This window comes from Podarcis erhardii, assembly GCF_964252035.2.
Source record: "Podarcis erhardii genome assembly, chromosome: 2".
Lineage (NCBI taxonomy): Eukaryota > Metazoa > Chordata > Lepidosauria > Squamata > Lacertidae > Podarcis > Podarcis erhardii.
The window spans coordinates 117,790,222-117,805,161 of record NC_138498.1 but is presented as its reverse complement, the minus strand read 5'-3'; the positions used below and the strand labels follow the sequence as shown (position 1 = coordinate 117,805,161).

Genomic DNA, 14,940 nt, shown 5'->3' with positions numbered 1-14,940 from the left:
AGATGGGAAGATGGGACTTGTGAATATCAAAGCAGCAGAAATATGAGATGATTAGACCCTTACTGAACTCGAAGCATGGGTACCCCCCAACAAAAATTTAAAATTCGGCTAAATATTTGGAGTTTAAATTCTATAGCTTAAATTCTCTTGATGCTTGTTTTTTTGAGAAGGGCCTCTTACGGTCACAAAGCAATGATTTTCAGGGCAGCTCCATAACACTGATTGTGCCCTCACACTGCCCCTTTTTGTGTGGGGATTTGGATCCAGAAAAGGAGCAGACAGGGTAAGGTTAAGCAGAATCCCACACCCCCCCCCCCCGGGGTCACCCTTAGGTGTGCTCAGCCTTCACCTGCTTCCTGACTTCACCTTGCATGAGAAAGAAGGATGGAGCTGCAGGAAACAGGAAGGGGTCCTTCAACCAGCCAGGACATCTCACCATCACAGACAGATCCAGTCTCCTGCTGTGGAGTCAAGAGTGGCCCAGGGATGGCAGAGAGGGGAGGGGAAGGGGCCAGGGACAGAAGGAATGGCAGGGCTCCAGATGCTCCCTTGGACCCCTCCCCTGACACCAAGGGGAGCTCCTCTTCTGGGGCTGAAAGCATTGGGGTGGTTTGATTTTATCAGTATTGCAAGGAAGCATAGAAGGAAAGGTAAAGAACACCTATATGGTTTATTAAAGTATCTGTGATTTTCCCCCTGTGTGAGTTCGTTGATGTCTTCTAAGTCTCCCATTTGCACTGAAGCTCTTTCCACATTCAATACATTGAAATGGTTTCTCCCCTGTGTGAGTTCGTTGGTGTCTTCTAAGTGATCCACTATCACTGAAGCTTTTTCCACATTCAATACATTTAAATGGTTTTTCCCCTGTGTGAGTTTGTTGGTGTATTCTAAGTGCTCCACTTTGACTGAAGCTCTTTCCACAATCCACACATTTTAATGGTTTCTCCCCTGTGTGAGTTCGTTGGTGTATTCTAAGTGATCCACTTGTATTGAAGCTCTTTCCACATTCAATACATTGAAATGGTTTCTCCCCTGTGTGAGTTCGTTGGTGTCTTCTAAGTGAACCACTATCACTGAAGCTCTTTCCACATTCAATACATTTAAATGGTTTTTCCCCTGTGTGAGTTCGTTGGTGTATTCTAAGTGCTCCACTTATGCTAAAACTCTTTCCACATTCAATACATCTAAATGGTTTTTCCCCTGTGTGAGTTCGTTGGTGTATTCTAAGTGATCCATTTTCACGGCAGCTCTTTCCACATTCAATACATTGAAACGGTTTCTCCCCTGTGTGAGTTTGTTGGTGTCTTCTAAGTGATCCACTATCACTGAAGCTCTTTCCACATTCAATACATTTAAATGGTTTTCCCCCTGTGTGAGTTTGTTGGTGTATTCTAAGTTTCCCACTTGTACTGAAGCTCTTTCCACATTCAATACATTTAAATGGTTTTTCCCCTGTGTGAGTTTGTTGGTGTATTCTAAGTTTCCCACTTGTACTGAAGCTCTTTCCACATTCAACACATATAAATGGTTTCTCCCCTGTATGAGTTTGTTGGTGTATTCTAAGTGTATCATTTCGAGTGAAGCTCTTTCCACATTCAATACATCTAAATGGTTTCTCCCCCGTGTGAGTTTGTTGGTGTATTCTAAGTGCTCTGCTTATGCTAAAACTCTTTCCACATTCAATGCATCTAAATGGTTTCTCCCCTGTATGAATTCGTTGGTGTACTCTAAGTGTTTGACTTTCATTGAAGCTCTTTTCACATTCAATGCATTTAAATGGTTTCTCCCCTGTGTGAGTTCGCTGGTGTATTCTAAGTTTCCCAGTTGTACTGAAGCTCTTTCCACATTCAATACATTCAAATGGTTTCTCCCCTGTGTGAGTTCGTTGGTGTATTCTAAGTTTCCCAGTTGTACTGAAGCTCTTTCCACATTCAACACATTTAAATGGTTTCTCCCCTGTGTGAGTTCGTTGGTGTCTTCTAAGTGTTTGACTTTCATTGAAGCTCTTTTCACATTCAATGCATTTAAATGGTTTCTCCCCTGTGTGAGTTCGTTGGTGTACTCTAAGTGATCCACTTGTACTGAAGCTCTTTCCACATTCAATACATTGAAATGGTTTCTCCCCTGTGTGAGTTCGTTGGTGTCTTCTAAGTGATCCACTTGTACTGAAGCTCTTTCCACATTCAACACATATAAATGGTTTCTCCCCTGTGTGAGTTCGTTGGTGTATTCTAAGTTTTCCACTTTCACTGAAGCTCTTTCCACATGCCGTACATTCAAATAGTTTCTCTCCTTTGTGACTTTTTTGTTGTATCCTCAATTTCTTTGTTTCCCCCCATAAATTCACATGTGGCTTCATAGAATTCTGACTTTCATCTTCCTCACCTGTTTGGGAGTCTGGGAGGAAAGAGAATCCTGTTAGACTTTCAAGAAAGACAAAAAGGGAACTGAACACATGTCAATCCCAATCTGTACCTTCTCTCATTGTAACACCTTCATTCTCCAATATCCTCTCGAGGTTCCAAATTTTACGAAAGCTGATGAGATAGTGGCAAGAGCAACACATGATCACTCCATTCACACTTAATAAACCACCATCGTTTTATAATACAGATCTATGGTGGAACTGGCTTATTAGACACATCTCTATTTCTCTTTCTGAAGTGAAGAAATGATCTCAGGCTCAAGTAACAGTATTTCCCTTGTGAAATAAATAAAACTTAAGTGCTACATGTAACTGTAAAAATATTGCAATATATTGGAAGCTAAGAAGAGCCTGCTGGATCAGGCAAAGGCCCACCTAGTCCAGCATCCTCTTCTCACAGAGGCCAACCAGATGCCTGTGGGAAACTGGCAAGCAGGATTGGAGCACAAGAGTCTTCTCTGCCTTCCTCTGCTTTCCAGAAACTAGTATTAAGAAGCGTTATTGCCTAGACCGCGAGGGCAGAGCAGAGACATCAGTCTTATCCTTTTCTTCAAGCTATCCATGTTGCTGTCCGTCACTCTCTCCTGTAGGATGGATTCCATAGATGAACTACGCTTCTGTTGATTCATCTTTTGCAGCCCTTAAAGGCAGATAAATATACAGCGGTGCCCCGCAAGACGAATGCCTCGCTAAACGAAAAACCCGCAAGACGAAAGGGTTTTCCGATTTTTTAGCGGCTTCGCAAGACGAATTTCCCTATGGGCTTGCTTTGCAAGATGAAAGCCCATAGGGAAATCTCCGGGGACAGCGGGGAAGTGCAGCGCGCCTTCTCCTCTGTTCCCGGACCTGTCCTAAGGCTTGCGGTGGGAGGTCCGGGAACAGAGGACAAGGCGCGAAGGGCTTCTCCTCTGTTCCCGGGGCTTGCGGTGGGAGGAGGGTTTTTCCTCCCCACCGCCAACATTCAGAACAGCATTCTGAATGTTGGCGGTGGGGAGGAAAGCCCTCCTCCCACCGCAAGCCTTCAGGCCAGGTCCGGGAACAGAGGGGAAGGTGCGCAACGCTTCTCCTCTGTTCCCGGGGCTTGCGGTGGGAGGAAGGTTTTCCTCCCCACCGCCAACATTCAGAAGGCTGTTCTGAAGGCTGGCGGTGGGAAGAAAGGCCCTTCTCCCCCGCCAGCCTTCAGAAGAGTTCCCCGAGGGCTTTCCAAGCTGCGAATGTCTGCCCCGTGCGAGGGGTGCTCTGCTTAAGAGCGCCCCTCGCGCGGGGCAGAAGGCTGCTATCCGCAGCTTGGAGAGCCCTCTGGACCTCTTCTGAAGGCTGGCGGGGGGGAAAGTCTTTGTCCCCCCTGCCTGCCTTCCCGGGGGCTTTTAAATCGCCCCGGGACAGCGGAGAATTCATCCGCTGTCCCAGGGCGATTTTAAAATGCTGGGGGACGCCAGCGAAGCCTTTGCTGCCGCCTGCCAGCATTTTAAGATCGCCCCGGGACTTTCGCCCCCCCGCCGGCCTTCAGAAGAGGTCGGGGGACAGACTGTCCCCGGACCTGGTTTGAAGGCGGTTTCCATAGGAACGCATTGATTGATTTTCAATGCATTCCTATGGGAAACCGTACTTCGCAAGACGAAAAACTCACAAGACGAAAAGACTTGCGGAACAAATTAATTTCGTCTTGCGAGGCACCACTGTATTATGGCCTAAGCTTTTGTGGGCTGCAGTCTGACAAAGTGGACTCTTGACCAGGAAAGCTGGTGCCACTATAAACTTCTGAGTCTCTTTGTTGGCTTTGTGTACTTATTTTGAAATTTGCACCAAGGTTGTACCACAGTATCTCCATGGAAGCTTAGGGACGGACAAAATGACAGGGTGTCAGCTCCGTGAATCTCAAGCCTCTCGTGGCTCCGCTGACAGAGCCTGAGAACGCAAGAGATGTGATTCAGTTGGGATGTGAAGCAGGGGAGGAGCAGCCAAGCTGCAGCAGGAGGAAAGAAGAAAGAGCAGGAAGAGGGGGTGCCGGCGGGGGGGGGGCACAGACTGTTATCTCCAGTTTGAGGTCTGACACAGAGACCCTGGAAATAGCCTGTCCAAAAAATCGTAGGCTCGTGAGAATGTGCGAGAAGAGGGGAAAAGAAAGCGAAAGTGGGGGCTTCTTTGCTGGAGGACTTGGCAACTGCAAGCTGGAATGAACAGGCCGAGGACTGAGCTCCACAGTGATTTGTGAGTTTGAGCAATAAACCTGAGATAATTACTACTGGAGTTGCCTCGCGTCTGTGCGGGAGAACCAAGGGGCGCTAAAATTATTATCCCACTCACTCACTCTCACAAACAACCCCAGTCTGTAAGATTGGCAAGTTTACACAATTTGCTTATAATACCAGACACTCTTGGACTTTATATGCCCAATCCTAAGTGTAGAGCCTCCAGCCACAGGAATTGTGTATCATGATAACGGGTCCTTTGTCCCTTAACCCCACCAAACTGGGGAGGTGCATGCATTTATTGTGTTTTGATGCTAGTGGAATGTATCATTCTGACCCTGTCTATAAAAAATAAGAGTAATAGAAACAATTTAAATATATTAATTATAAATAATTATGGGAAGCATTTCCATTCCCCTTCACCCATTTTTCAGGATTGGTGTGCAACATCATTATCATCAATTATTCCTGCCATGGAAATAACACCTAAGGTTTCAAAGCCTGGAGGAAGAAAATCTGCCCCCACTACTTTAGGAAAAGGATTCAAGAAACAAAAGAGCTGCTTCGGAGAAGGCCTCACCCCTTCCTTCTTCCTGTCAGGAACTTCCTTCCATTTGTCTCCTCTCCATCTTATCCTCTTTCTCCCTCTGCCATCCATCTATCCCTGTCCCCATCTCCTCTTCCCTGGAACTCACCAGATTTATCCAAGGGTCCTGGGAGGGAATGCTCAGAGGTTCTGTGGAGGGATGCGGGAGACAGCCTGACCAGGTCACCCATCCATCTTCCTCCTTCCATCCTGGCCAGGGTTGCAGGTTCAGCTTCCTGAGGAGCGCAGAATCCAGAGCAAGTTGCAGCTTCCTGGGAGGGGGGGAAGAAGAAGAAGCCAAGGGAGTCTGAGAGCCCCTGCAGGGATTCTCCTGCCCAAGACATTCTGCTGCCCTGGAGAAGCCCCAACTGGGCACCCCCTTCCCAAGAGCCTCCACCCATTTTCAAACACCTTTGGCAATTCTTTTCACCTGCCTGTCCCGCCTTCCTTCCTAAGGCTGGCATGGTGTGCACATTAGTGGCCTGAGAGTAGACCCCATAGAACTTAAGAGTTAATCTGCAAAGAACTGCTCTGAATACATGGGTGGCCCTTGCATGGAGAAGAAGGAAGCCCCTTGCTTGCATCTGGACCCCCTGGGAGAGGCGGTGGATCCGCCCACTGCTCCCTCTGCCCTCGCTGCCTCCTCCTCTGCCCTCCTGCCCTGCAAACACCCTTTGCTCTTGTTTCTCAGGGGAGAGAGACGGCTGGTGGAAAGAGCCTTCAAACCCATCCGTTTCCTCCTCTGCTCCCCCTCCTGTCCTTTTGGGAAACAGGAACTTCGTTCAGGAGTAAACAACTTAGATGGCAAGTTTGCAAGATAAGCACTTTAAAGCACTGCTTGTTCCTACTATGTGTGGGTCTGTGTGTGTTTGGACGTAGAGGACAACATACATGTTTACACCACATGATTCCGAAAAGAGGGCAATTCTTTAAAACCGAAGGCCATTTCTACAAAATGGAAGACTTCTGAAGGCCGCCTTTTACAGGGAAATTTTTGACAGTTTTTATTTTGTTGGAAGCTACCCAGATGGGCAGAGGCAACCCAGTCAGATAGGGAGGATGCAAATAATAATAATAATAATAATAATAATAATAATAATAATAATAGTTTCCTAAGCCTGTCCTGGGACGCGGGTGGTGCTGTGGGTTAAACCACACAGCCTAGGACTTGCCAGTAAGAAGGTTGGCGGTTCGAATCCCCGCGACCGGGTGAGGTGAGCTCCCGTTGCTCGGCCCCTGCTCCTGCCAACCTAACAGTTCAAAAGCACGTCAAAGTGCAAGTAGGTAAATAGGTACCGCTCCGGCGGGAAGGTAAACGGCGTTCCCGTGCGCTGCTATGGTTTGCCAGAAGTGGCTTAGTCATGCTGGCCACATGACCCGGAAGGTGTATGCCGGCTCCCTCGGCCAATAAAGCGAGATGAGTACCACAACCCCAGAGTTGGTGACGACTGGACCTAATGGTCAGGGGTCCTTTACCTTTTTAAGCCTGTCCTGCTAGGCATGCTGATCAGAGACTCTGTCCAAACAACCCCTTTGAACGCAACAGGGCTTCCTATTTTTACTGCTATCATTGGGATCAGTCAAACCACGAAGCCACTGATCAGCCAGAGTTTCCTGTTTTCACCAAGCACAGTTTGAAGTTAGCTTAATATCCCAGCTTGTTCCAAAGCTGGCAGCTGTAGTTTCCTGGTTTGGGCAAAATGGAAAGTTTGTTAGTTATGGCTCATAAGAGAGTGCCTGGTTTCATCACAGTTCACCCTCAGGGCCGGCCCAATCTTGAGGTAAGGTGGGACAATTAGGTCAGGAGGCAGATGCAGGGAGATATGGGACCAGCACGTTCCCAGCTCCCCTGTTTGTTTGCCTTGCTGCCAGTGCAGGAGCACAGCTGGTAAATTTGTGCAACTACCCATGCAGAGTCCTTCTCTTTTCCCCTCTCTCACTAAAGGTTGGGTGGGGGTCCTTCCTGGAGTGATGCATTCTGGTTGTGGGGGTCAGGAGACTGGGGTGGTGGCGGCTAGAGTTTTTGGTTTTAATCTTGAGTCAACTTAGGTTTTATCGTAACTTTGCTGCAGCAACGCATTAAAAACTGTTCCTATTTGTAACCCAGCTTTTCAGGCTGTGATTCAGTCATCTGAACATGGACATTATCTTAATAAATCTTGCAACAACCTTGCAAGGTAGGCCAGTGTTATTCTCTTTGCACTGCACATGGGATTGCTGAGGATGCAAGACGTGCAAAGATTTTTATCTCAGTGGGGAGAAAAGAGCATTTTGGAAATGGAGGCAATTTAGAGGAGGAAAACGGGGGTTGGTGGAAGATCACCTCTTCTGACACAGCTTCTGCTCTGATGAAACTCAGAGTCACCTGCAGCTGTTTAGGTAAAGTAAGACTAGCAGGAGATATGATCGCAAACCTGCCATGTAAGGTTTGGTCTAGCAAACCTTTTTAAAGTGGATTAGAGAGAAAGTGCAGGGAGGAGGAATATTCACCACCAAAGGTAAGCAGAACCTCCATGTCTAGAGGCACTGGACCTGTGACCTCCAGGTGCTGGAAACCCAGGTGAGAGGAATCATAGAATCATAGAATTGGAAGAGACCACAAGGGCCATCGAGTCCAACCCCTTGCCAAGCAGGAAACACCATCAGAGCACTTGTGACATATGGTTGTCAAGCCTCTGCTTAAAGACCTCCAAAGAAGGAGACTCCACCACACTCCTTGGCAGCAAATTCCACTGTCAAACAGCTCTTACTGTCAGGAAATTCTTCCTAATGTTTAGGTGGAATCTTCTTTCCTGCAGTTTGGATCCATTGCTCCGTGTCCGCTTCTCTGGAGCAGCAGAAAACAACCTTTCTCCCTCCTCTATGTGACACCCTTTTATATATTTGAACATGGCTATCATATCACCCCTTAAACTCCTCTTCTCCAGGCTAAACATGCCCAGCTCCCTTAGCCGTTCCTCATAAGGCATCGTTTCCAGGCCTTTGACCATTTTGGTTGCCCTCCTCTGGACACGTTCCAGTTTGTCAGTGTCCTTCTTGAACTGTGGCGCCCAGAACTGGACACAGTACTCCAGGTGAGGTCTGACCAGAGCAGAATACAGTGGCACTATTACTTCCCTTGATCTAGATGCTATACTCCTATTGATGCAGCCCAGAATTGCATTGGCTTTTTTAGCTGCCGCGTCACACTGTTGGCTCATGCCAAGTTTGTGGTCAACCAAGATTCCTAGATCCTTTTCACATGTACTGCTCTCAAGCCAGGTGTCACCCATCTTGTATTTGTGCCTCTCATTTTTTTTGCCCAAGTGCAATACTTTGCATTTCTCCCTGTTAAAATTCATCTTGTTTGTTTTGGCCCAGTTCTCCAATCTGTCAAGGTCGTTTTGAAGTGTGATCCTGTCCTCTGGGGTGTTAGCCACCCCTCCCAGTTTGGTGTCATCTGCAAATTTGATCAGGATGCCCTTGAGTCCATCATCCAAGTCATTGATAAAGATGTTGAATAAGACTGGGCCCAAGACAGAACCCTGTGGCACCCCACTAGTCACTCTTCTCCAGGATGAAGAGGAACCATTGATGAGCACCCTTTGGGTTCGGTCAGTCAGCCAGTTACAAATCCACTGAGTGGTAGCAAAGTCAAGACCACATTTTACCAGCTTCTTTACAAGAAGGAGGGCACTTACCTTTCCCAGAAGCCCCTCAGTGTCTGGGAGCAGGGTCTGGTCTGCTCCCCCTACTCTCCCACTGAGCCACCGACTGGCATCCGCAGCTCCCCTGAAAGGGAGGACACCATCCCCAGAGTGGGGAGAACTGGGAGCCTGTGGGGTTTCCCACCCTGAACGAGGGGGCTGCATCGTCTTCAGGAAATCCTGCTTCTCAGCATCCCAGTGCTGCTGCGGCTGCCCCTCCTCTGGCTCCTGCTTAATTTGAAATAAATCTGCCCGAGGCAGAAGATCCCTGATGGCCCCAACTTGGCCGGCAGGAGGTTTCTTTCCTTTGCACTCCAGTCTTTTCCTTTGAATGGATCTCCTGGGTCCCTGCTCTTCCATTTTTACACCACCCTGCTGGAAAAGAATTAGACACAAAGTAAAATAAAACCCAAGAATAAAAACAAAAGCACATTTTAACCATTAGCCAGTTTTTGAAATATATTATTACTCTTCCTATTTCTGATGTTCAGGCTGTGAATGACAATCATTATGTCACCCAAATGACTCCACCCAGGGACGAGGGGAAGTTATTCAAAGACTGGGGAAAACATCAAGGTTTATGGAAGTACAAATAATATTGGGGGGGGGGGACCAAGGCAGAGGGAGGGAAATCCAAAAACAACCCATTGAGAGGACTGAGCATGTTCAGTGGACAGGGAATGCTGATCCTGGCTGCAACTTCTAGCATGTTGGAAAGGCAGCAACAGATCTTCGTATATGATTAAGGCTGCGACAGACCCACCTAACACTTAAAGTACATGACTTCACCCAAGAAATCCTGCCAGCTGCAGTTTGTTAGGGGTGTTGAGAACTCTAGCAATAAACTACAGGTCCTGTGGTTCTCTGGGGGAAGCCACATGCTTTAAATGTATGGTATCTGCACAGTCTAAGAAACAAACAGACAAAAGGAATATTGAACAACAAAATCAAACAACCCACTCCAAAATATTTTATATTTGATGGTCACAAACTCTCTTTACTGAAGACATTCTAACTTGCAGTCCACTGGCTGCATATGGCTTGCCTAGCCTCAGGGTGTGTCCTGCTAGTCCCTGCCGTTTCCATCTCCTGATCTGATCATAGGATGAAGATCTCTGTCTGTTCTGGAGAGAAAGATGCCTAAGGGCCCTTAGAGAGATCTTTTCAACTCCAATTTCACCACAAAGCAGCACAGTGCTGAAATGGGGCAAAAGGAAAATAAATGATCCCTCTGGCTGCTCTTTAAAGAGGATTTCTAAAGAACAATCTGAAGGGTCTTTTTCCCACAGATCTCCTTGCTAATTCAGAAGGGTCTTCTTGTGCTCTTATTTCTCCTCCCCCCAGGACTGGGGTTGGAAGGTCTAAACATACTGATTGTGTTTGCAAGACTTGTATGTATGCTAGATGGCATGTCTGGTGAGTTTGTGCAGCACCTCTGGCGTGTGTGCATGTGACTTTATGGTCTGCATCTCTTTTCTGTGTGCGCATGCATGTGCATACATTGGCCTCAAAGCTCACTGGAATGTGGCCTCCAGAATTAATGCAGCTTTAAGCCCATAAATGTTTCGTTCCTCCTGTTCTATCGGAAAGAACAATCAAATCTAAGACTATCAGGAGGAGAGAACTCCTGGATCTACAGAGTTTATGTTCTCAACATCCTATGGACACAAACTGCAATGAGATTTCTCTCAATTAGATTTTTTTTCTTAAAAATATGAAGCAGATAACAGATTTGGGTGGCATGCGTATCTATGGCAAGAGAAGAAAAAAGGTTATAAATCGTTTGAAAACCATTTCTTCCGGAAATCGTTAATTGAAGTATGGGGCAGATATAAAAATCTATTAGAAATGGGGGTTCCACATTGGTTATCCCCATTAGAAGTTATGGGAGTCAAGAAAATTAATATGAGGAGTAATTGGATTACTTACGGAGATTTAGTGGTAAAAGAAGGAGAGAAATGGAGATTGAAGCCATACGAGCAAGTAAAAGAACATGTATTTGATTGGCTGCACTACTACCAGATAAATGATATGTTTAAAAAGGATGTGAAAGAAAAAGGGTATAAAGAAAATGATTCGAAATTTCAAACGGAAACTGTTAACAATGATTGTAAGATAATCTCAAAAATGTATAAAATATTATTGGAATGGCACACGATGGATGAGGAAGTTAAATCTGTAATGATTCACTGGGCCAGAGATTTAGGGTATAGTATTGATATGGAAGACTGGCAAAAAATATGGAATGAAAATCTGAAGTTTACAGCATGTACTATGTTAAAAGAAAATGTTATGAAAATGGTATACAGATGGTATATAACACCAGTTAAATTGGCAACAATGTATAAAACCTGTAACAAATGTTGGAAATGTAAAGAGAAAGAGGGTACTTTTATTCATATGTGGTGGGAGTGTAAGAAAGTGAAGGGGTTCTGGGAAATGATATATAATGAATTAAAGAAAATGCTGAAATATAGCTTTGTAAAGAAACCAGAAACCTTCCTACTGGGAATAACTAGAAATGAAATAAATAAGAGGGACTGTAAACTCTTTCAGTACGCAATAACAGCAGCGAGAACATTGATGGCCCAAAAATGGAAACAAGAAGAATTACCGACTTTGGAAGAATGGAGAAAAAAACTAACAGATTACGCAGAACTAGATAAATTAACTGGAAAAATCAGACTTCAAAGAGACCACAAGTTCCTAGAGGAACAAACAACGCTAGTGTGTTTTAAAGAAGCTTTGTGAAAAAAAATAAGGAATATTGCAAGAATGTAAACGAGGATAGAAAGATTTTACTTGAAGGCGATACTATAATTAAGGAATGTGAAGGTAGAAATTTAATTACGGATGATTGTCAGAGGAGCTGAGGGAGGTTCAAAAAGTCAAAATATGTGATTTTGAAAATGGTATGATTGGAGATATTGTGAAAATTTTAATAAAATTTATTATAAAAAAAATTAGAAATATGAAGCAGTATAGAAATGAAATGAGTAATAATCTGAAGAAGTATCTGAAGAAGTGTGCATGCACATGAAAGCTTATACCAAGAACTAACTTAGTTGGTCTTTAAGGTGCTACTGGAAGGATTTTTTTTTGTTTTGACTATGGCAGACCAACACGGCTACCTATCTGTAACTGGAAATCTGAACATGAATAGCTAATTTCAATTTCGCCTTCCTCAGTCTTTTACAATACTGTCTTCAGCGTTTTTATTATCATTAATTCATTTCCATATGCCACACATCTTAAGAATCCTCCTTCTGCATTCTCTAAACTGTCACCCACTTCAACCCTCAGCCTTCATCTGAAAACTCTGCAGCCTTACTGAGGAAGGTGGAAATAAAACAATTAATGAAACAGGCTTAAGCCTGTCTCACTGATTTACACGCAGACACAAGAGGTCACTAGCTTTGACAGCTTCGGAAAAGATCAGGTGCCTTCTCCGGGAAATAGATCTATTAGCTGTTTTATTAGCCGTGACAGATCAACAGAGCCTCCATGTGTAGGCACAGTGGACCTTGATTTGGGGAAGACAAAAGAAGCCATTTCCTTGCGAAATGAATCTGATGGACATCATTACTACAAGAGAAAAGAGAGCGTTCAAAGGCGATCTGACCAATTCACGAAGGAGGGCGATAGGTTCATCAATGGCACTGGCAGAGGAAGGGGGGCAGGAGTAGTGGCCTGCAAAGGGTGTCAGGGGGCTGCAGGGTGAGAGGGACACCTCCCTGTTGCACTTCCCCCCTGCCTCCCCTTCCCTCTCCGCCGTGGGGAGGACCGTGGAAGAGGACGGGGCTCCCTGCAGAGGGACAGGGAGAGGGGCGGCAAAAGCCCCAGCTACGCCGCTGATCCGTGAGCGACTCTATGCATCGTCCACCGGGAAGCAGCAGCTGCCTTGGAGCCCTCATTCTGCCCCTTGAGCTCAGGACTGAAGGGAGCAGCTCCCCAGGGGCTCCGGCAGGGTCCGGGCCAGCCTGAGCCAGAGATGTGGGCCCCTGTGCCCTCCTGCAGATGCCCTGCCCCTCCGCTGCGCCCCTTCCCCTTCCTGCCCCCTTGGGGGGGGGCGCCCTGCAGCCTCTGGCTCCACTCGGGGCCTGATCCTGCCAGGCCCACCTGCTCTCCCCCTCCTGCACCTCGGACTCCTCGCTCCGTCCCTGCAGCGGAATCCGGCTCCTCTCCGGGGAAACTCGCCAGGCCACGGGGCCGCTGCTCCTCCGCTCTCCTCGGCGGGGACAGGAAAGGGCAGCCGCTCTCGAGTCCCCCTGGCTGGCCCCGTTTCCTGCCTCTCTGGGCATCGGAGCTCGCTGGCTGTGGGGTGGGCCCTGGGGGGCTGCGAGGCTGGATGCGCCCCCTTGCGCTGTCCCTCAAAATTTATTGTATCATTGGAATCTACCTGGCATCTTATATGCTATCCAGAATGTTGCACAAATAAGTCTCCTTGTGATCCGATGTGCAGTCACTGGTTTCCTCATCAGTAAATATTTTCAGAACGCTGGGACGATGCCACCCTGCAGCCATAGCTGTCAACTTTCAGATTTGAAAATAAGGGATCAGCTGACTCGAAAATAAGGGATCAGCAGCCTCACCTGTCCGTGGGACAGTCTACAGGATATCTAACAGGATAGGAGCGGGAAATGGCGCTGGAATAAAGGAATTTCCCGCAAAAAAAGGGAAGGTTGACAGCTATGCCTGCAGCCCGAATGTGTAGCTGGAGGAGACAGTCCAGTTCCCAGCTCTGCTGGTTGGGATCATGCAATCACTTAGCTCCAGCAACCGACCTTTCCAAACCCTCCAACATTTCTCTCATGAAAATAGGAACATCCCTTTCCATAAATATAATTTTCCTATTTATACACCACACATCTTATTACGCTGCCCCAGCCACTCTGGGCAGTTTCCAACATATATAAAAAACATAATAAAACATTAAACATTAAACAACTTTCCTATAGAGGATTGCCTTCAGAGGGCTGGGGGTTGGATAACTCCATTCTCTAATTCTAAACAGTGGCACTTGGAGGGTTTCTCTTTCCCTGCTTTTTCATTCACTGCCTCTGGTCTCCTGCATCCATTTAGCAGAGGAGGAGAGTGGTTTTGGCCTTATACTTCTCCACCCCCCACCCCACCCCCAATATAACCAAAAACACCAGGAGACACACACTCACCATTTTGGAGTGAGGACCAAAAAAAAATAAAATCGTTTTATTATTTTATTACTTATTTTTGCAGTTCAATCTACCGTATCTTTAAATTTTATTGTTTATAGTCTGTGGCCACCACAATACGAGCACAAATCACACAGCTGCAAAACAAAAGACATTGCATGCACCAGACCAGGATAAATCTATAGCGTCCAAAATTTATTTTCACGGTTGTTTCAATGGGAAGGATATAGGGCAGCAGAGTCCAGGTGGTGAGGTCCAGATTAGTGTTTCTATCTTCCTTGACTGTCTGCCCTGCTGGCTGAAGCTGATGGGAACTGGACAACAACATCTGGGGACACCTCAGTGGTTATTCTGTGTTATACAGAATCTACAAAGGATTAAGGCACTGATCCAGAAGAGAATGAACTGAGAAGAGACCCCACTGAATTATCTTGGAGCAACTGTAACTGTAGTGTGTCAGTGTGATCTGTCTGAAGTGAAACAGAGGAAGACCACTATATAATAATAACAATTTATTATTTATATCCTGCCCATCTGGCTGAGTTTCCCCAGCCACTCTGGGCGGCTCCCAATCAAGTGTTAAAAACAGTACAGCATTAATATTAAAAACACTTTGAAGTGTGCTCGGAAACGTACTGGGAGCCAATGCAGATCTCTCAGGACCGGTGTTATGTGGTCCTGGCGGCCACTAAATGTTAATAAGCAGAAACCTGTGCAGAAACAGAGACAATACTGCTCATGTGAAAGAAAAATGTTTCGTAAGAAACTATAAGAGAATTCAAGTGAGAACGTGCCCGTGTTTGAATAAGCAGAAGATTGTACAGTGGTACCTCGGGTTACATACACTTCAGGTTACAGACGCCTCTTCTATTCTTCTCAG

At 46.2% G+C, this 14,940-nt stretch overlaps 1 protein-coding gene across 7 annotated transcripts; it reads right to left on the bottom strand.

Annotated features, from left to right (window-relative positions):
* Positions 1-645: 645 nt before the first annotated feature.
* Positions 646-13,432, bottom strand: LOC309336576 (uncharacterized protein). 7 transcript variants are annotated; one of them, XM_081852548.1, is made up of 4 exons: positions 13,029-13,432; positions 8,884-9,264; positions 5,313-5,475; positions 646-2,397 (listed from the first exon to the last, which is right to left on the bottom strand). In XM_081852548.1, exons 1-4 carry the CDS (start codon positions 13,188-13,190, stop codon positions 674-676), a joined length of 2,430 nt encoding a protein of 809 aa, XP_081708674.1. In that variant the 5' UTR covers positions 13,191-13,432; the 3' UTR covers positions 646-673. The 7 variants fall into 7 exon arrangements, with proteins under 7 accessions (XP_081708674.1, XP_081708675.1, XP_081708676.1 ...); XM_081852549.1 differs by having other exon boundaries at positions 8,884-9,261; XM_081852550.1 differs by having other exon boundaries at positions 13,289-13,431.
* Positions 13,433-14,940: the final 1,508 nt, after the last annotated feature.

Bases quoted from the DNA above. Each gene is read 5' to 3' on its own strand.
- LOC309336576 (XM_081852548.1), bottom strand. From the start codon at position 13,190: ATGCCCAGAGAGGCAGGAAACGGGGCCAGCCAGGGGGACTCGAGAGCG. The intron at 9,265-13,028 runs GTGCAGGAGGGG...ATTCTTTTCCAG, and splicing joins GACGGAGCGAGGAGTCCGAG to CAGGGTGGTGTAAAAATGGA. The intron at 5,476-8,883 runs GTAAGTGCCCTC...CCCCCCTCCCAG, and splicing joins CTGAGGGGCTTCTGGGAAAG to GAAGCTGCAACTTGCTCTGG.